This window comes from Ursus americanus, chromosome 32 (assembly GCF_024610735.1).
Source record: "Ursus americanus isolate L20-20 chromosome 32, mUrsAme1.1.p, whole genome shotgun sequence".
NCBI classification, from domain to species: domain Eukaryota; kingdom Metazoa; phylum Chordata; class Mammalia; order Carnivora; family Ursidae; genus Ursus; species Ursus americanus.
The window spans coordinates 10,318,025-10,339,104 of record NC_142158.1 but is presented as its reverse complement, the minus strand read 5'-3'; the positions used below and the strand labels follow the sequence as shown (position 1 = coordinate 10,339,104).

The 21,080-nt window shown below is 47.3% G+C and overlaps 1 protein-coding gene across 5 annotated transcripts in view; it reads right to left on the bottom strand.

Annotated features, from left to right (window-relative positions):
• Positions 1 to 21,080, bottom strand: part of FARS2 (phenylalanyl-tRNA synthetase 2, mitochondrial) — a 606,910-nt gene that overhangs the window by 67,386 nt on the left and 518,444 nt on the right. Inside the window, exon 7 of one of the 5 annotated variants that reach the window (XM_087857909.1) lies at positions 6,962 to 7,254. The exons of the other annotated variants lie outside the window; for them this stretch is intronic. Coding sequence (XP_087714035.1) covers positions 7,116 to 7,254 — 139 coding nt within the window. The 3' untranslated portion in view covers positions 6,962 to 7,115. Of the gene's footprint in view, positions 1 to 6,961; positions 7,255 to 21,080 lie in introns of those variants that run through there. 5 annotated transcript variants of the gene reach the window in all.

The window sequence follows — 21,080 nt, the reverse complement described above, 5'->3', positions numbered from 1 at the left end:
TAGGAATACAAATGCTGGGTCATCTGGTAAATACAAATTTATAACATTTTATTACTATTACATGTCAACATTCTTAACATTTAAAAAAAATAACAGTTTTATTGGGATATAATTCACATACCATAAAATTCACCCTTCCGAAGCATACGCTGCGGGGGATTTTAGTATATTCACATAGTTGAGCAACCATCACCACCATCTAATTCCAGAACATTTTCCCAACATGGGCTTAGGAAAAATACTAATATAGCTGTCATAGCTCATTGAGCTAAAAACTAAGAGCTTCCCATGATTAGTATTCCCACTTGTAAAATGGAGAAACTGAGTCAGGAGGCTCGGGAACACCTCAAGGTCACCTAGGTACTCCACGGCAGAGCCACCGCTCCCCTCTGATGGCTGAGACAGGCATCTGTACCCCTCAGCGGGGCCTTTGGCTCCTCCCAGGTGGTGACCCAGGGAGAGGGCGCCGCTGGCTGTGGTCAGGCCTGGTGGCCTGAGGGCAGGAGGGACAGTGTCACTAGAGTCTGATTTCTTAACCGGGCCACGCTGAGCCTCCCTCAGGTGGGAGACAGATGTGTGAATGTGGAAGCCACGGGCCAGCTGCCTGACTTCCCTGTTACCCTGGGTGATTCCCACCGGGCGGAAGATGGACACGGGATGCGCTTTGTTATAAGCTCCAAGCCCCAGCTAGAGCAGGGGTGCAGCGTGACTCCTGTCACGGTGCTGCTCCAGCCCCAAGGACTTTGGAAAGCACCTACGTGGCTAAACCAGAGGCTCTACCAACAGCCCTCGGGTCCCCTCCTTTCCCTCTGCTCTATGCCACTGAGTCCGCCGGCCAGTCTCCCGCGTGCACCCCCGCTCTGAGGACAACACCGAGGGCCCCATCATCTGCGTCCTGTGTGGGCCTGGGCTTTCACCATTGCTCCTCCACCCCGTCTGGTCTCCCCTGCACGTGCTGCCCTCCTCCTGCAGAGAGATAGCTGCACACCCAGCTGCACTGTGGACTCAGGGGTCATCTTGCCCCCAGAGTCCTTCTAGAGCCTTCTCTGCCCATCTCTTCCAGAATCTGAGGCTTCCTCTGCTTCCAAGCCGTAGCGTTCATTTGGTCATGAGGTGCAGCGTGATAATTTTTCTCTTTGTAATCGTACGTCCGTAATGTACATACAACGAAAGGCATAGGTCTTCAAGTGGATGGTCTGACGAGTTGTGACAAATGCATTTGTCCATGTTACTGCTCTCCTCTCAAGACACAGAACACTTCATCACCTAAAAACGCCCCGTGTGCCCCTTTCAGTCAATCACGTCCCAGGCCCAGGCAACCTCTGATCTATCTGCGTTTGCCACTGTAGATCAGTTCCGTCTGCTCCGTAACTTCAGAAACGCGTTTCCTGACGGGTGGTAGGGCTGAGCGTCTCTTCATCTTCTTGGCCATTTATAAATCTTGTCTTTGTGAAGTGTTTGTTCAAGGCTTCGCCCATTTTGTTCAAAGGATTTAAAAAAATTATTGTTGAATTGCGGGAACCGTTTGTGTCCTCAGGATCTAAGTCCTTTGTGAAACAGGTTGTAAGTATTTTCTCCTAATCTACGGTTTGCCTATTCGTTTTCTTAATGATGTGTTTCAAGGAGCGGAAGTTTTAAATCTTGACAAAGTCCAATTTGTCATTTTTTTCTTTACTAGTTCCTTCTGTGTCTTTTCTAAGAAATCTTTGCCCATTCAAGGTCACAGAGATAGTCCCGTGTGTTTTCTCCTAAGGCCCTACAAGTTCTGGATTTCATATTTAGGTCTATGCTCCATCTGGAATTATTTTTTGTGTGCAGTGTGAAGTAGGGGTTGAGATTCTTTTCTTTTTTTCTCATGCGAATAACCAGCTATTATTGTTGAAAAGACTTGCCTTTCTCTGTGGAGTTGCTGGGACATCCCAGTTATTTCTTATTGTTAATAAAGTATAGATGACTTCAAATAATTCACTCTTGATAGGTTAGAAGATGTTAAAAATAGACTTTAAAGTTCCCTCTATAAAATGTCAAGCTCACACACTTGCATTCTGAAATCCTTTCTTGGCCGGGAAGGACGAGGTGCCGGCGAGCCAGGATGTGCACGCAGCCCCGGGTGCCCCTGAGTCCTGCGCCAGACCTGCCAGGAGCTCAGGGCATGGCAGGGATCATGGGCTGGGAAGTGCTGCTTTAGAGTGTAACACACTGATTTTCTTTTGGGATCGATCCTTGTCATGTAACCCATCTCAAGTGCCTTCCTTGATTTCTGCTGTTAACTCAGTGTAGCCTGGCATCCCCTCCAACGTTTGATTCATGAGAATGCCGAGCCCTCTATAAGGCTTGTATGCACACAGGGAAACGTGCGCACATGTGCGCGCGGGCACACACGCACACACACACACACACTGGCCTTCATTTTGAGACAGAAGACTATGGAGGGCACTCCCCATTTTATAGCTGCAGCTGCACAGGGCAATGTGCTGTCTCAGTGTTCTCGTCCTCCTTCTGTGCTCGGCAGACACATGGCACAGTGGAAGGACTGTGTGCTTTCGTCTTCTGGAAACGTGGCCTTAAATTCCAGCTCTATTAGCCACTGACTAGAAGACCCTGGTCCTGGCCTTAGGCTTCATGTTTTCAACTCCTTAGTAGACAGACTGCTGTCATGAGGCTAACAGGAAATACTTAGGAGTTTTACACGCAATCTTTTTACTGCTTGCTGAGCCATTCATTCGTAGTCTGCAAGAAGAGGGGCAGCGATTGTCACTTCCATTTTCGTGCGGAGGAAAATAAGCCTTAGGGATGCTAGGTGACCCATCTGGGGCAGAGCTGGGTTTAGACCTGGACCCCAGCCTTGGGCTTGGCCCCGTGCCCAGTGGGGCATCCCTGCACCACTCTCCTCCTGGGAACAGCCCCAGGGCTCAGGGATGGGAGAGAAAAAGTACCAGAGCAGGGCGGTCACGTCAACATCACAGGAGATCTGTGTTGAACCTTCGCCTTTGAATAGGGCACTGGTTTTTTGGTTGCCGTTGATTGCTTTTAAAGCAATAAGGCATTTCTGGCTACTGAAGCCACCCAGAAATCTTCGAGCCAACGCGACCTTGAGGTCAGAAATAACCACAATACCTCCTGTCCTGCTGCCCCACCGCCCCACCCCCAGTGCTGGGACACCCTCCCAGGAGTATGGATTGCTCCCACAGGGTCCTAGAATGTTCAGTTTTGGGTTCTCCTCTGTCACTCAGGACCTGACCTTTTCAGCTCTGACAGTGACCTTGAATCTGACTTACTGTCCGAAAGTAGCTACGGCTACAAGTGTAAATCTATTGAAGGCCTTGAGCATCAGAGGATAAAAAGGGGCTTCTGGCAGTTTTGACATAGAACCCATAGCTGGTCCCAAGGGCCTACATCAAAGACCCTTGCACCTCACTGAGAGGTCCTGTGGCTTGTCTGTGGCTGCTGTCGCTGTCCTGAAGCCTGAAGCCCCTGCCGGCATTGTCTCCACAACAGTGGCCTGTTGCCTCTGCCAGGGTCCAGAAGGAATTCCCAGCCTTGCCTGTCATTGTCCCAGGGCCTGGGCAGGTGCACAGGGAGGAGTGGGAGGCGACGTGAGGAGCACAGGCCTGGAAGTCAGAAGGACCTTCTCCAGCGCTGCTGGCTTTGCAACATCTCCCTGCACACGATTAATCTTGCCCTTGGAGATGAGATGATAAGAGGATGAGCCCCAGGGGCTTGTGAGGATGGAATGAGAGGATGCATATAAACTCCATGAGGGCTGGACTTGGTTTCTCTTTCGGTGGCTCCATCTGTCGCACAGAACAGCAGCCCCCACTCTAAATGGCCGAATGAAGGTGGAGCATTGTATCTGGAAGACCACGATGTTAGCCACATCGACCCCACCGTCACTTACATGCCCTCCCACTACCACGAAAATATGTATATGACCTGAGATGGGGAGGGGCATGTGGCCCTGGCTAGTAGCCCGAAAGTGTTGTTTGAGTGATGGTGGTCAGTGGGAAGACTGGCTGACTCCTGGCCTGAGAATGGAGGATACGATGTGTCCACTGGGGTGTCTCCGTAAGCAGAGTCAGAGCGTGGGCATTTGGAGGCCGCCATATATTCTTTGAATTCACTCATTTCCTTTATATATGAAAATAAATTAAAAAATAAAACAACCTCCAGTGGTGAAGGGTTTCCTTTCTCGTTTCTTGTCTGCCAGACCACCAGCCAATGGCTGGGAGCGTTGGGCCAGCGTTGAGTTGACTGGCTGATTCCAGGAATAACACGTTGCAGGGTACAGCACAGGGAAATCAGGTCAGCAGTGGGTCCCCCAGCTGAAAGACGGAAAAGCAGGGAGGGGACAAGGAACAGGGACGAATGGCTGCAGAGCCCACGAGTTTCCACCCCCGAAGCCACAGTTGGTCACAGAATTTATCACCATGACCTTCCCCATGACCTTCCCCATGACCAGTAGCCAGAGCCTGCTGACCTCCGTCTGGCTGGCATCTGGAGAGCCCTGATCACACAGACAGGTGGTGCGTGGGCTGGAAGGACATTTTGTCCTCAGCTCCAGGACACAGCTGCAACCTTAGCCTGAGTCTTCCTGACCCTTATGAGTGTCAAGGCTTTTAGTGGGGCTTACACCTAAAGATACGCTCAAGATGACAGATTCAGTGCTGTGTTGTGGAAGATGGCTCTGGAAAGCCTAGTTCTAGGCCTAGCTCTACGGTAATTAGCTGTGCCCTCGGGTAAATCATCTTGCCCCTCCAGACTCCGGTGTCCTCACGTATAAACAGTCATCTAGGGGGAGATATGGCTGCTCTCCGGGATCTTTTTTTCTTTTCCTAAGATTTATTTATTTGAAAGAGTGAGAGAGAGCAGGGGTTGGGCACAGGGAGAGGGAAAGAATTCCAAGCAGACTCCCCACTGAGCATGGAGCCCAACGTGGGGCTCGATCTCACGACCCCAAGATCATGACCAAGAGTCGGACGCCCAACTGACTGAGCCACCCAGGTTCCCCTCTCCAGGATCTGCTCCTGTTCTAATATTCCACAGTTCCACCTTTTTCCACCTGAGTAATGATCACAGCAGGTATCATTTACTGCTGGCTCATTCGGTTCCAGGTTCTGTGCCAAGTATAGCACATGAGATGTCTCAGTTGGTCCTCACGAGCGCCCTCTGTGGTAGGTGTCATGATTACTCCTATTATAAAAGGAGGGAACCCAGCATCCCAGAGGCTCCTGGTGCTGGTGTTAGTCCCCGCACTCGACTTTGTACAGAGCTGTCTGTTCTTGAGAGGCAAAGTGCTATTCATCTTTCGGATGAAATTGCTTTTCTTATCATTTCCTTTCTCATTATGTATTCTCCTGCGGGAACCACATGAAAAGTCAAGAGCTGGATGTTCCCTGGGCTCTGGGGGGGCAGGCCCAGTTTGGTGTGATTGCCAGACCACTGGAGTGGAGCCCACGCAGCTGGAGTTCTCCGAATGGAACAAAGGCCCAAGAAGCCGGAGGGAAGCACAGATCCTACAGCCAACCAATGTCTGCTTAGATGGGAGTTATTCATCTGGAGGTGGGAGGCTTGAGTGTGAGGCCGGCCATCCCGTGTGTCATTTCTGGTCAAGTCCTGTGACTTCTTTAGACCGCAGTGCCTCATTTGTAAAATCTAGATAACGATATAGCGTGTTGAGAGCCCTCTGTGAACCCTCCTGAATGTCACTCCTCCAGGCCCAAGGAGAGGGTTGGGCACAAGCACAGGATCTGACAACTCTTTGCTATGGTTGTGGGCCGGGGCGGAGGGGGGGGACACCCTGATTTTCTGGGTAGTACCCACCTAACTTGTTTTATTGGAGAATATTAATCAATGCCTAATTGGTCTTGGGGATAAAAAGGACCTCTGGAAATGCAGCCCAAGGCTGGAGAAGAAATGGTCTGCTAGCAAGGAGACATTATGAAGGAGACATTATGAATCATACTGTGCATTCCCACCCAGATCTACCCACTTAAGGAACTGCACGCGGGGGCCCCCAGGACCCTGGACAGCAGTTTGATTCCACCCCGGGTGTGGGAGTTGGGGTACTGCTTCAATTCACTGAAAATCCAAAGGAAAAGTACACATGAATAACAAGGTCAAATGACATGAAAGCCCATTCCTTCCCTTTGAGAGCAGCTGCCCAACCCCCACGCCACTGCCTGATAATGGCCACCCCTCATCAAATATTTATCCCAGCCCTTGCAGTCCTCCATCAGCCTCCAGCATCGTGCCAGGGATGGAATTTGATTATTAAAAATGGTCAGGAGCGAGGCAGGCAGACTACAAAGTGCCTGGGATGGAAAGGGGGGGGGACATCAAAGCCCCATATTCTTCCTTAAAGGTCGTCTCCAGAAGCAGGGGCCTTCTGTCAGGCAATAAAACTCGTGGGGGTTCAAGGATGGGGCCCCTGTGCACCTCCCAGCCTCTGGGGCCCCTGTGTGCCTCCCAGCCTCTGGGGCGGCTCTTGCTCCTTTATTCCCTCGCCGGTGGGCCAGAAGGGAGCTAAGCCCAAGCCCTGGGGCCAGAGGCCTGGCTCCAAGCCATGCGTTTATGAAAAGCAAGAAATATCCTGCCCCACTCTGACATGTGATTGCCTTCACTTTTGAGGGGGGCCCTGGCATTTCATTAGTGCCCTGTTTGAAGCCTGCCCTTTGCAAAGCAGAAAATGAAGAGAAGAAAGCAAGCATGGAAGCAGATTCAAACAATCTTCTGGTGTCTGGAGTTTCTGATGTCCCTTTGTGTGGCTTCACTCATTAGAAGGGTGGAAGAGCCTGTCAGGCAAGAAATCACGCCTGGTGTTTACACTTTAATGGAACCCAGGGACCAATTAACCACACTGAGCGCCAACAGGCAAAGGGTTTCTTAAAGGAAGAGGAGGGAACTCTTACATTATTGCTTCTTTTTCCCCCGTTTCCCCAAATAAAAGACAAATGCTATGTCAACAGTTTCTCAAGAGCGATCCTTTATTTTCTGAAAGTCCTAACTCTGACCCATTTATCAAAACATGACAGATGCCCCGGTCCACAAACAATATCCTTTTCTCTCTCGCAAATCGTGGAGCCCCAAGAGGCTGCGGCCTGGTCCCGGCAGCGGGATCAAAACCTGCCCTCGACGCCCAGCAGCTGCACGGCGGCCTCCTGCACGGCCTGGTGCACGTGCCTGACCTCTTTCTGGGACAGGGTCCGCTCCATGTGGCGGTAGGTGATGCGGTAGCAGTGGCTGGTCTTGTGCGTCCTGGAGAACGGAAGAGAAAGGCAGGTGAGTGAGGGACAAGCGTGTCCGCCACCTGCAGGAGCCGTGCTGGCGGCCCTCGACCAGATCAACCCCCGTGGGGAGCTGAGGACGGGATCCACGTGGTGCAGAGACATCACTCTCACTAACGGCCTGCACCTCTTACGGGCTTCTTGGGAAGTGTTAGGGGAACACTGACTTGAATAATCAAGACTGCTGCTTCCCATCGGCCCAGATGCATTCAAATCCCCTGGGAAGGGCGTTTCTTATGAGTCTGATTTTCCTGGGCCAAGTCCTGGCACTTGTGGTCCAGCGGGGGGGGGGGGGTGTACTCTGGGTTTCTGGACTTTTTGTCAGCTCCCCAGGAGACTCTGATAAGCAGAGAGGGTTAGGAATCAAGGCCAGTATGCCTCCACCTTTCTCATGGCACAGAAAACAATCACGTGTAGAAGGCACACTGGGGTCACAAGGCCGGGACTGGCCCCGGGGGCTACAGCAGTCTAGAAGGTTGAGAGGTATCACTCTCTTCACACCCCTGCAGGCCGTGGAAAGCAGACAGACAATTGTGCCATATGGACATGCTTCCAAGTTCCAGGTAGAGGGGACTTTGCAGAACTCAGTCTTCACAGAGACATGTGAAAAGCCACAGCGCCTGGTACAGATGCTCCGTGCATGTGCTCCGAGAGGCTTTCTCCACAGGTGAGCCTGTGTGCACCAGGTACACTGGGCATGCCTCATGGTGCTGCTGGGAGGGCAAGGCCTGCCCTGCTGGGGTCCTTGAGAAACTGTCCAAGCAGAGATACGCCCGACTGTGCCCAGCTGCACTGGGCCTTCTGTGGCTGCTGAAGCCCCCAGCTGGCCTCCCCTGGGTACGGAAGACAGGCTTTTCTTTCAACCTGACGTCATCAAGAAAGGATGCTGCAACACCCTGAGTTTCTGAGAGCTGGAAGGTTCTGGAGGAGGAGCAATGAATTAAGGAGGGAGAAAGAGGGCGGAGGAATTGTAGATGCCTGAAGATGAGGCAAACATTTACGAGAACAAGTGCGGCCTCATGATCTGGGGGCCCAGGCAGTCCGTGACTTGGCGACCATGCAAGGGTGTGATGGTTTCCTGTGTGTGTGTGGGGGTGAGCACTGGCAGGCCAAGCTGCGCGCACTGCAGGGGACCGCCTGGGCCAGCCCTCCTAATGCCTTGTCTGAGCAAGGGACACAGGCCCCTTACAAGGTGGCGGCAGCCCAGGGTCCTAGCACGGGTTCCTGTGCCTCCGGGCCACGACACGCCCTTCCCGCCCTCTGTTCCTTCTCTGTTGAAAGAGGCAAGAGCACACCGTTAACTCCGCCAATCTGCCCAAACTGTTGCAGAGTCTGATTCAGAAAGTGACAGGGCTCTGCAAGTGATGAAATGCTACAGGAGTGTGAGGCCAGAGTATCCTTGTGGCAACTGTTAGTCCATCTTCTCGTTGGTTCTCTCTGGCATCTCTTACTTAGCTGAAGAGTTGGTAATATGGCCACTCGACAAGTTGAGATTTCCAACCCAAGATGAATGGGAAAAATTTATCATCTTGTTTCTATGTGCTTCAGAGAAGGCCCCTATCAGGATTCCTGGGATTCAAACAGCTTTTATAAAACATTTCGATGAGTGGGGTGTAAATGAATCATAAACATATGGATTAATTTTATAAATTGAGAGAAATAAAATTGGCAGAATATTTGGTGATAATTCAGTAGATTCAACTGAAAATCAACCAGCTTTGCCTTTTCCTAACATCACTGGTGAGAGAGAGAAGACTGACTTTTATTTGTTTTCTAGGAACTCCTCTCTTTTTTTTTTTTTTTAAGATTTATTTATTTGAGAGAGAGAGCACGCACATGGGAGCTGGGGGAGGAGCAGAGGAGGAGGGAGAAGTGGCCTCTGTGCTGAGCATGGAGCCTGATGTGGGGCTCAATGCCACGACCTTGAGATCATGACCTGAGCCAAAATCAAGAGTCAGATGTTTAACTGACTGAGGCACCCAGGCAGCCTGTTGTTTTCTAGGGACTTCTTTTTGGAGCTTTTGGTTGTTAGGTCACACTCCTGTCCTCCTTTCGCTTCCTGGAGACCTGGAAGAAGTGGAGCTGGAAGTTGGTCATGAGTCTCCTCATCCTTGAGGAGAAGGCTCTCCTCAAGCGTCCCGGAGCTGAGGGACCTTATGGTTTATCACTGAGTAGGTGTGAAGATGGATTCCCTCAAAGGAGGGATGCCCTCCGTGCCCAACTCCAAGTATGTAGATTAGAGCTCTTGTGATTCTTTCACATCACCCAATGTGGACCTTTTTGGTCAAAAAGCTTCTCAATCTTGTATCTGCCACAACCCTCACTATTGCTCGGCAGCAGCAGCAGCAAACATTTCTGTAGTGCTTCCGGCATACCGGGCGCCATTCTAAGCCCTTTGCAGGTGTTCACTCCTGTAAGCATCAAAACCCCACGGAGTACGTAGCATTACTGTCCTGGTTATACAAATGAGGAAACTGAGGCACAGAGAGCAAAGTTACTCGCCCAAGTGGAAACAGCTACTAAGTGGCAGGCTGGATTTGAAACCAGGCCATCTGATGGGCATGGAGATGGTGCAGCCACTGTGGGGAACAGTTTGGTGGTTCCTCAAAGAGTTAAACAGAGACTTACCCTATGACCCAGCCATTCCACTGCTTGGCATATGCCCCAAAGAACTGAAAGCAGGTGTTCAAACAAACACTCGTCTGAAAATTTTCACAGCAGCTCCATTTATAACAGCCGAACAGGGGATATGGCCATCAGTGGATGAATGGATAAACAAAATATGGTATATCCACACCACGGAGTATTATTCAGTCAATAAAAGAATGAAGTGCTGACACACGCTACAGTGCGGATGAACCCCAAAAGCAGGCTAAGTGAAAGAAGTCCGACACAACAGAACACATACTGCATTTCATCCACATGAAACATCCAGAAGAGGGAAATTCATACAGACAGAAAGCAGACTGGTGGTTTCCAGAGGGTGGGGGTAGGGAGTATGGGTAGAAACTGCTTAATAAATTAATAAAGGGGCCTGGGAGGCTAGAAGGGAGAGCCCTTCCGCTGAATGTCAATTACAGGAAGAATTGTCAACCACAGACTCCAACAGAAGTGTCTCAATAGGAAACAGTCATCAGTTACAGGCCCCCATGGGGAAAGATTCACATCAAATCTCCTTCAAGAGATCCACCACCCATGCAACTCAGCCAATGAGGAACCATTATCACCCTGAACTCTTGCTTCTCTCCAAAGGACTTCTGTCCAAAACGAGCCCTCTCAACCTCCTCCTTCTTCTCCATTAAAAATATTCTTTTGTTTGTGGGACTTGCCTATGGTTGTGCCACAGCTGGCTTATTCCAGACTGTTATTCTCTGCTATTCCCAAATAAATACATTGTTTGCTGGGAAGATAACGGGCCATTTTAAGGTGAACAGTGGGTACAAGGTTTTCTTCCGGGGTGAAGGAAAAGCTTCGGAACTAGGTAGGTGGTGTGGTTGCCCAGCCCTGAGAAAGTACTCAATGCCACTGAGCCACCCATTTTAAAAATGGTTAATTTTTACCTTGTTACAAACACACACAACCTGGGCAGTTTGGTTTCAGAGCCCAAGTATCAAGTACCATGCTTCAGCTCTCCAGCACACACCTCCTCTCTTCAGGTCCCACCTCTAGCCTCTTCCTTCTACCCCAACTCCCCCTAAGAAGTGATAGTGCTTGCGAGCTATTGAGAAGGGTAATGTCTTTAATCCTCCTGCTCAAGGAAGACACAGAATAAGCCCGTGTTCTTTTCTAGCTCTGCCCTGTGACTAACGGAGCGCACAAGCCCACATGAGGAATAACTGGGACGCAGAGTGTGAAGCCCTGGGACAGGGAGGCTTTTTAATAAAGGTCTTTCCTGCTTAAGGGGCCATTAAAAAGGCAGACTGCAAAGCCAAGCAGCTGTGGGGAATCAGGAGAGCTGCGGGGAGAGCATGGGACGGGGGTGCGTGTGCGGCTGCCGCTCCTGTGCCCCCACAGCGGGCTGGGCAGTGGGAAGCTGCCATAGCCTGCCCCCAGACTCACGCGGGCACAGCCTTCAGGGCGAGAAAACTTCCCTGAAAGAGAGAAGAGATGACATCAACAATTGTGGTTTTTAAGGTGAACAAAAGTTCTCTCTTACGTACTGGATGGCTTCTACTCATCAGCAAAATAAATGAGAAGACCCATTACTGAGTTTGAGAGGGCAAATCTCATTATCGTGAGTTTGAAGAAAGAGTCTAAACATTCCTTTTGGTGTTGGAATTTCATTGCATTGGGGTATTGGCTAAAATGAGTAGGTCACTGGATGGAGCTTGAATTTTTAAGAGAGATTTAGAACATTTCAGCTTCAAGGGCTTATCACTGGTCTACTCATAGATTCCTTTACTCCTTCCACAAACAGCATGTTCCAGGCACTGAGCTGGACAGAGATAAGCAAGTGAGCAGAACCCCGACCCAACCAGCTCACATCTGGGGACCAGTGGTCCGCCAAGGTCCTGCAGCCGCCAGGAAGGAGCCCAAGTGGAGGACCATTCCCCTCATGGCTATCATGGGGCTGGTGCTTGCCATGACGTCAGCCACGCCACACTCCCACCTCACATCCTCCTTCAGCAAACAATTCTTCCCTCTGGTGCTTCCCTGTGAGCATTTCTGTGGAGAACACACAAGGTATGGGAGGCAGGAGACCCAGGTCCCAGTCCAAGCCCCAGAAATGTCTGTGTGGCCTCCCCAGTGAGAGGGCCAGACTGAATGGGCCTGAGGCTCCTTCAGGCTCTAACATTCCAAGAGTTAGTGCAGAGGACAGATGAGTTTCTAGAGTAAATGCACACATGGAGGAAATGAGGCAGCCAGCCAGCAGCATTTGTGAGCCTGAATGGAATGAAAGAGCAGGGGGCCCTGACCTGGGGCAATTTCCAGACAGGCTGACGCATGGACACAAGATGAATTAATGATATTAGTGATCAAAGCAAGAGAGAAGGGAGTTGGCTTAATGTGGTTGGATTACAGCTTGACAGAGCCCACTGAGAAAGTCTTCCCGTAGAAGGTAGACCTCCAGTTCTAACAGACACTCTGGACACCTTTTAGCCTCTCTCCACAAACTACCCTTTTCCCTTCTCCCCCCACCCCATATTCTCCAGAACTAGGAGGCTTGCCTTTCTCATTCTCAGAATGGTAGGTCTCAGGCCCAATGCTCCCTGATGGGCCATTTGGAGCGGGGCCCTCCCCCCAGTTCCTAGCTAGCCAGCATCAGAGTTGCCTCTCACTGCTGCTGCTGCTGTGTTATGATTTCTTCCCAGAGGGATTTCTGTTCCTGGGAGTCAGTCACAAGAAACCAAACCAGATGGTTCCTCTGACAGTTACTGCCTTGGGAAAGACAACTCCAATCCAGGCCTTGATGGAGAGAGAGTCAGAGCCAGGGAAAAGGGAACTTGCTGGGTGCGGCTTGAGTAGAGTTGCTTTCAAACCTGCCTCCCTCACCCCCCGCTCAGCTCCCAGTAAGCTCGCATGTTGGCAACTTAAGAGCTCCTCAGAGACACACATTTTGCAGGCAAGAAATGCTTTTTCACATCAAACGCTTGTCAAGTCCTCAGGGAAGTTTCAAAGCACCCCCAGGGTTTTATTCCCATCAATCCCGGTAACTTCTCCTGGTACCTCCCAATGAGTGTCTCATGCCAAGCTCCTCAGGAGGAAGGAGTTCATGCTCGTGCCTCCTGGGGGACTGGGGCCGATGTTCTTGGTTTCTACATGCATGCATATATGGAAATAATTGCTTTGGGGAACATCACCTAATAGAATCTCTTATGGAGAGGCAGAAGATAGAGACTAACCAGTGCCACAACTTCCCAGCTAGAGGATCTTGGGCAAGTTCTTAATCTCTGATCTGGGTTCTCATTCCAAGATACAAATAATGAACTCATAGGGTTTTTTTTGAAGAAACTGCATGAAAATAATACATGTTAAGTTTTTAAGCATATTTTAGGCTTATAGTTACCAATTAGTATTATTATTTACGTACCCGAAGATTATGGAGCCTCTACTTTGGGCCACAAAGAAAGATCTGAATGACCTTAGAAGAATTATTGGGGTTTCAACTCCGCATCTGTAAAAATGGATCTCTACTACGATACATGCTAAAACACGGAGGAAACTTGAGGGCATCATATTAAGTGAAATAAGCCAGACACAAAAGGTCAAACATATAATTCCACTTCTATAAGGTCCCTAGAGTTGTGAAACACAGAGACAGAAAGTGGAAGGGTGGATGCCAGGGGCTGGGGGAAGGAGGAGGAGGAGTCAGTGTTGAATGGGGATAGAGTTTGGGTCTGGAAGGTGAAAGAGACCTGGAGATGGATGGTGGTGATGGTCGCACAACAGTGTGAACGTGCCTACTGCCACAGAACTGTATACTTAAAAATGGTGAAAAAGGTCAATTTTATGTACATTTTATTAAAATAAAAAAATTTGAGGAGGGTTGGCCCAAATAACCTAGTTGACTATTACTAGAAATGGGAGTTGGGAACTCACATTTATATTAAAAACAAATCGTTGCTATCCGTGTGGCAGGACTGTTGCAAGGGTATAACGTGGTGGGTCTCCATTCTCCCCGAATGGCTTGCTTTGATTTCGCTAACCTAGCTACCAAGCGGCCCTGTATTTTATACTAATGAAGCTTTACGATATCCTGCTCATAAAGCTCTAACAAGGGTTGACCATATTTGAACAATTCTCTTCAACTATTCCATGATTTTCCAAGCCATCCTCATACACTTTTTTTTTTAAAGATTTATTTATTTATTTATTTATTTGACAGAAACAGCCAGCGAGAGAGGGAACACAAGCAGGGGGAGTGGGAGAGGAAGAAGCAGGCTCCCAGCGGAGGAGCCTGATGTGGGGCTCGATCCCAGAACACCGGGATCACGCCCTGAGCCGAAGGCAGATGCTTAACGACTGCGCCACCCAGGCGCCCCTTTCCTCATACACTTCTAACAAACTTGGAGTAATGGCTCATTTTGCACAGGTTTCCAAAGCTCTGTGCTTTTTGGTTGTGTGGAAAATTTGGAAGAGGTTTTATTTCCCTCCCTGGCTTAGTGTGCCAAGCCAAAGTCAACAGAGCTAACTGAACTCTCTACTGTTACATGGCGGCTTCCCAAACGTGTTGACACTTTGGTGGATGAGTCAGGTTACAAACCAGAAGACTTGTGGTAGGCGAAGTGCTACGCTTCCAACTCAATCAATTGATCAGCAATTATTTATCCTGTGCTGAGGCAGACATTGTGGGAGATACAAAATAGGAATCGCTTGATCGATACATAAATATTCATGGAGTGGCTTTTCTATGCACAACTCAGTGGCAGTGGTAGAGGGAAGAAGTATCCCAAAACAATACAAAAAGAAGGATTGGGCTAGATTACCATCTATTTGGGGCTTAAGACATTTATACATGAAAAGATACCAACAGGACAAAGCTATTCGTGCTAAATGTTAAATGAACGACATGGACTGTAAATGACTGAGCAGTGAGAAAGATTGGCGGGGAGATGAGATTAGATTTAGATCTTAAAGTATGATAAGGATTTTTGCAGGTGAAGGCCAAGGGGTGCATCTAGGGGGCAAAATGACACAAGTACTGGCCAGGGGGCATTCATTGTATCTTTTTCCTCTTCTATTTCAATGCGGCGTGGCTGAGTGCATGTTGCAGGGATAAATGATCCAGTGAAGAGGTGTCCAGAGGCTGCATGATCTGCTGGGAGAAGGTTGTAATCACAGCAGGAAGCCAGCTTTGGTCACAGCACGTACAGGAAGTGACTGACCCTGTACGAGGGAAGGGTCATTTCTGCAAAGGCACAGACAGAAGCATGGACGTGCATGGACAGATTGAGGAGAGCTGAGTAGTTCAGAGTGGCTGGGCTAGGTCTACATCCTTCTACAGTACAGAACTGGTAAGGGAGGAGGCTGCAGGGTGGGTGGGGATTACAGAAGAGGGCCTTATGTTCCTGGCTCAGAAGCCTCAAACGAAAATGCATCATTAAGCATCTAGAGTCTGGGCCTCAATGAACTTCAGATCTCACTCGCCTCAAACAACAGAGGATTACTCAGATATTATGGTTTACCATGTCACCGATCTCTTGTAATAGCCACCCAACCAAGGGGTGTGCTATAGATCTAGCCTCAATCCCATTACTATAAGTAGAATTACCCATAACTGTGTTATGCTGCAGAGCTTATATTTAGTGAGTAATGGATGGAATGTGCTAATCACTTTAAGACTCAGTGTCTAACTATGAAGAAAATATAGGAAAGAGAAATTTATATAAATTTCCAACGACTTAGTTATTTTGCAAATGTTTTTGAGGAGGGACTCTCTGGGTCTAATTAATAGTATTATGTCTTGACAAATAGTGAGTGGGAGGTTGAGGGACAGAGTGACAAAATAGGCTGTTAGGGTGAGCTTCTTCTATCCATAGTATCCTAGGCTGGGATACGGCAGTGATGTCTTGGTTAAGGATTCATCATACAAGCAACATGTTTTATGGAATCAGAGAATCCAAGACATGGGACCGTAAAGATTTTTCTGGCCCATGCTTGAGCTCTTTCTACAAAGCTTTATGTTGGATCACTTCTGGGGCTGCTCACTTCAGGTTTCCCCAGTGCAGACTGAGAGGGGGATTCCCTTTAAACTGAGCTGACAAGGGCTTCCTACGTTTCTCCTCATTGGTGCTGGATTTTGCCCCACGACAGTGCTGGTGGGGGACTCCCAGGACAACTGGCAGGCAGATTTGGAGGCAGCATATATAATGTCAAACACCACTGTCTCTGAGATTAAATGTCTGTCTATGCATCCGTCCATCCATCCAACAGATGCGGTGAATATTCAATATATGTCATGTATTTTGCCAGGTATTAAGGACCTAATGGGGGAACAAATCAAAACAAAACAGATCTGACCTCATGGAGCTCACAGTCTAGCATAAAATATAGGCGTTAATCAGAGAATTACAAAGAGATGTAAATTGCAACTACCCACTGGCTTTGAAGAAGAGGTACATGGAGCAATGAGGCTACATAAAAGGGCAATTAACTTAAATGGACAGGTCAGAGAAAGTGCCCTGTGCAAGTGTCAGTGAGCAACTCAGAAGTTGCTGGGATGTTTGTGTGTCTTAATAGTCATGCCACAGTTATGGACGTTCCTAATGGATTTATTTTTACCATCTAGAGAAGGACATGATTATCCCAGACCATCTATTCCTCTGAAGAACTAATACGAGGAAACCATACCAACAGAAACGTGTCCTAGAACCTGGAACACCTATAGGAAAACTATGTTTAAATTCCAAATATTGATAAAATTAAAGAACGTTCTGGGCTTTGCCATCAGACAGTCTTTGTAAAATTGAAGATGCTCTGTTACTAATAATAGTAGCAATGATAAGAAAAATTAACAATTATAAAGTGATCCAGCTTCCAGAACCTTGGACCCACATGGTCCTACTGACTGAGACCCACACAGCAATCCTGAGAGGTGGGCACTGTTCCCTCCTTCTGCAGAGCCAGGAACAGGCCCAGAGAGATGCAGTGACTTAGTGAAGGCCACAGCTCGAATACGTGGGGACTCACTTCCTTTTCACTCCAGTCTGCTCATCCTTTTGTTGTAGGCACAGTCTCTTCAGCCTCCTAATGTCTGCTGCAGGCACCATTTACCTTATTTTTAAGATTTATTTATTTATTTGAGAGAGAGAGAGAGAGAGAGAGAAAGAGAGACAAGCGCACAAGTGGGGGGAGGGGCACAGGGAGAGGGAGAGAGAGAATCTCAAGCAGACTCTACACTGAGTGCAGGGCCCGATGCAGAGCTCCATACTGCAACCCTGAGATCACGACCAAGCCGAAACCAACGGTCAGATGCTCAACTGACTGAGCCACCCAGGTGCTCCACCATTAACTACTTTTAACAGGGTTATAACAGTAATGATTATTATTTACCAATTAAATTACAGGATGGTTTTAGAAGTATGACTAGGACTTCATCACAAAACAGGGGAAGAATAAATCATTGGTAAATATCATTTAGCAGAGAAAGTGTAGGAAGTATATAGAAAGGGTGAAAGAAGAAAGAAAAAACATTTTATTTTATTTTTTTTAGAGAGAGAAAGCAGGGATGGGATGGAGGGGCAGAGAGAGAGGGAGAGAAGGTTCCATGCTCAGCACGGAGCTGAACATAGGGCTCAATCTCATAGCCCTGAGATTATGACCTTGCCCGAAATCAAGAGTCGGTGTTTAACCAACTGGGCCACCCAGGCACCCCAAGAAAAAACATTTTATTTATTTATTTATTTTTAAAAAGATTTTATTTATTTATTTGACAGAGATAGAGACAGCCAGCTAGAGAGGGAACACAAGCAAGGGGAGTGGGAGAAGAAGAAGCAGGCTCCCAGCAGAAGAGCCTGATGTGGGGCTCGATCCCAGAACACCGGGATCACGCCCTGAGCTGAAGGCAGACGCTTAATGACTGAGCCACCCAGGTGCCCCAGAAAAAACATTTTAAAGGGAAGAATGATCTACTATGTACTCCATGCTAGGTACTTTCATATTTCATTTTATCCTCATTATTAATAGAAAATACGGGAGAGAAAAAGAAAAACAAACAAAGCCAGACTAAGGGAGAATATGAGACTGATGAAGACAAAGTCAAACGTGGAGAACACAGAGCCCAGATCTGCAGGCTGCGAGCCGAACTAGTGGAGATAATAAACTTGCTTCCGGATTTGCCTTATTAGTTTCATGGTTCATACTGCCTGAGAGGAGAGAAGACTGCTGTTCTTTAGGGAAGCAAAACTTACCCCAATGTAATATTCTAAAAGAAATTTCTCAGGTGGGGCTTCCCATAGGAACTTCCAATTTATAATGGCCAAGATTCATGGGTCACTTGGTATGCCTACATGCATTATCCCATTTAAATTTTTTTAAAGATTTTATTTATTTATTTGAGAGAGAGACAGAGACAGTGAGAGAGCAGAAGTGGGAAGGAGAGAGAGAAGCAGGCTTCCCGCCAAGCAGGGAGCCTGATGCAGGGACCAATCCCAGGACCCTGAAATCATGACCTGAGCTGAAGGCAGACGCCTAACCAACTGAGCCACCTAGGCACCCGTAGCCTGTTTAATTCTTATCACAGTCTCATCATAATGGGCATTATTTCCCCTCTTTTGCAGGTGAGAAAATGATAGCTCAGAGAGGTTAAAAGTGACTTGCCCAGGTCACTCAAGTAGTAGGTTAAGACACAGGATTACAACTGAGGTGTCCAAATGCCTCCAAAGCTATGCTTTTAATCCTGGGCTGGGGGTATTGACTGTTATTAGTAGCCAATGTCTCAACCATATCACTATTTCAAGGCAGTAGTGAGTTTCATAAGGCTATTCCACTGATAAAACTTGAGGGAATAGTCCTAAAATGTACTTCCATGAAAAAGCAATTTTGCTTTAGGCAAGGGAGGTGGGTCGGTTCAACACAGCTTTTCTGGTGGTCTATCTTTGCTACTTGGATAAATCCAAGTGGCCTCTCCTGGTCTCAACAAAACGGGAGCAATGCTGTTTGCTCCGAACTCGTCCCTCAGTTAGAAAAAAACTGAAGTCATGTGAGCAAAGCATTGTCAGCAACTTTGAAGAAAGTACTAATAAAGTAAGAGTCAGAGTCAATAAACCATTTCAAAATATTATTGAATTACAGTTACCCATTTTCAAACTCGGTGAAAACAAGTATTTTCCTTTTTGGTATTTTCTTACTTCAAAAAAATAAAGGTATCAAGCTTACATTTCTGGTGTACTGCAAGCAAACATAATCTTCTGAAGTTGAATCTGTCCATTATGCATAATTAGACAAGATTTGACAAGAGTGCCCATGGGTTACTTTCAAAGGCAAAATATCAAGATGCCTCAATTGTGGGCTCACGGGTCAATACGACACATTGTCATGACTTGAAGAAACTACTAGTGTGGTCTAACATCTTTAGGTTCCCTCATTTCATGCTGATCGTTTCTTTTTGTTTTTGTTTTGTTTTGTTTTGTTTTTGCTGGGCAAAGGAATGAGTGCAGAATTGGGCAGTACGTGCTTTGGACAGATTGCTGGAACAGGTGACCAAAGAGTATGTCTGTCTCTTCCATGTATGACAATTAGCTCAATAAGATAATAGAGAGCTAGGAAGGTTCCAGAATGATGGCAAAATAAAATAAAGATCTTACTGCTATATACTCCCAGATGTGTTGAATAACATATAAGAACATTAGCTTTAAAAAGAAGTAGATAGCTAAACAGATAATATGAAAGCAAGGGAAAATCTCCAGGTGCAAAAAATAAGAAAAAACCCTGCACCATTAAGTGTCTCATGTTTCAGCTGCCTAGAGCAGGGAGAAGTCTCAGTTATTGTAACCTGGAGTTTATATTTTAATGTCCACATGGGAATAGAGAAGGAGGCTTTGGTTCACATGAAGAAAGAAATTTGGAACTGCACAAGATGTTGGATTTCTGCACAAAGCTGGTACCCTAAAGAGCTGCACCCTTAATAAAACAGTAGACTAAGAAAAAAAATATATATCCTTGGCACAGAGAGAAGCAAAGGAATCTTGTCTCTGCTTACATTCTGAGAACAATGTAAAGAAGCCTACTCTGAGAATCACAATCCCAGTGTCACGAGAGGCTTTTGGATACAAAACATACGATGCCTCAGATCATCAAGCTGAGAAATCAACATAAAATTGGTCCTGAAATGGTGCTAATCCTAGGATACCTGGCAGAAGAAAATGCAGAACAGCTCTGGAGAGAAGCTTAGCCACATGGGATCATTTCAGGAAAAGCTCCAATGAACATAACCTCATAGCCAAAAATTGCAGAACACATGAGGAAATGACCCATGATATGCCTGAGTCATTAGATTAAAAACAAAGAAGGATTAGTACCCCAAGAATTTCAGATACAAGAACAACCTAAGAAGTGTTTAAAATGCTTAAAAATGGATTTAAACATTTAAAAATGCTCCAAATACTTCAAGACATAAAAGAACCCTCTGAAAGAACATTAAGAAAAGAGAATAGCAGGTTGGAAATAGACCTACATAGAAATGTAAGCAACCAGGTGAATATCGTCTCTGAGGGCAGCCAATAGTTAGGCACCAGCGAGAAACTCAAGGTTGGTTTGGTGGCTGTTCCTAGAGATTTGTAATCAGTGGCAAGGTGAATGCCTTCGACCTGAATTCCGAACTCTTTTGTAACATCCATTTCCCTAGTGACCCATTCTGTGTCAAAGGCCATACTTCCTGCAGACCCTGTCATTGTCTGGAGTGCAGAGCAATCCTCAGATGGAGGGGGTACTTGGACACTGTCATTTGTCAGGAGTCCCAATCTGCCCCTCAGAATGTGAGGAAGATTCCTGTCTGGACACAGAAGTTTCACTGACCTCTAGAATCTCAGAGTACTTGCCAAGCTTTCTGTCAGTGAGATTTAAAAGCCATTTACGTGTGTTTATTTTATATTTAATGAGTTGGTTCATGCCAAAAAAAATGTATAGAAAAATATAGTTATACTTTTAAAATGGGTGGGAAGGTTAAAATGACAGGTTAGACACAGCTGAATGAAGAATTAGTAAACCAGAAGATAGATCTGAGGAGCTGTTTCGCATGCAGCAAGTACAGAAATGGAAGACAGGAAAGAGGGTTTCTAAGAAATGTAGGATAGAATGTGAGTACCAGAAGAAGACTAGAGAGAGAACAAAGAGAGGCAATATCTGAAAAGATAACAG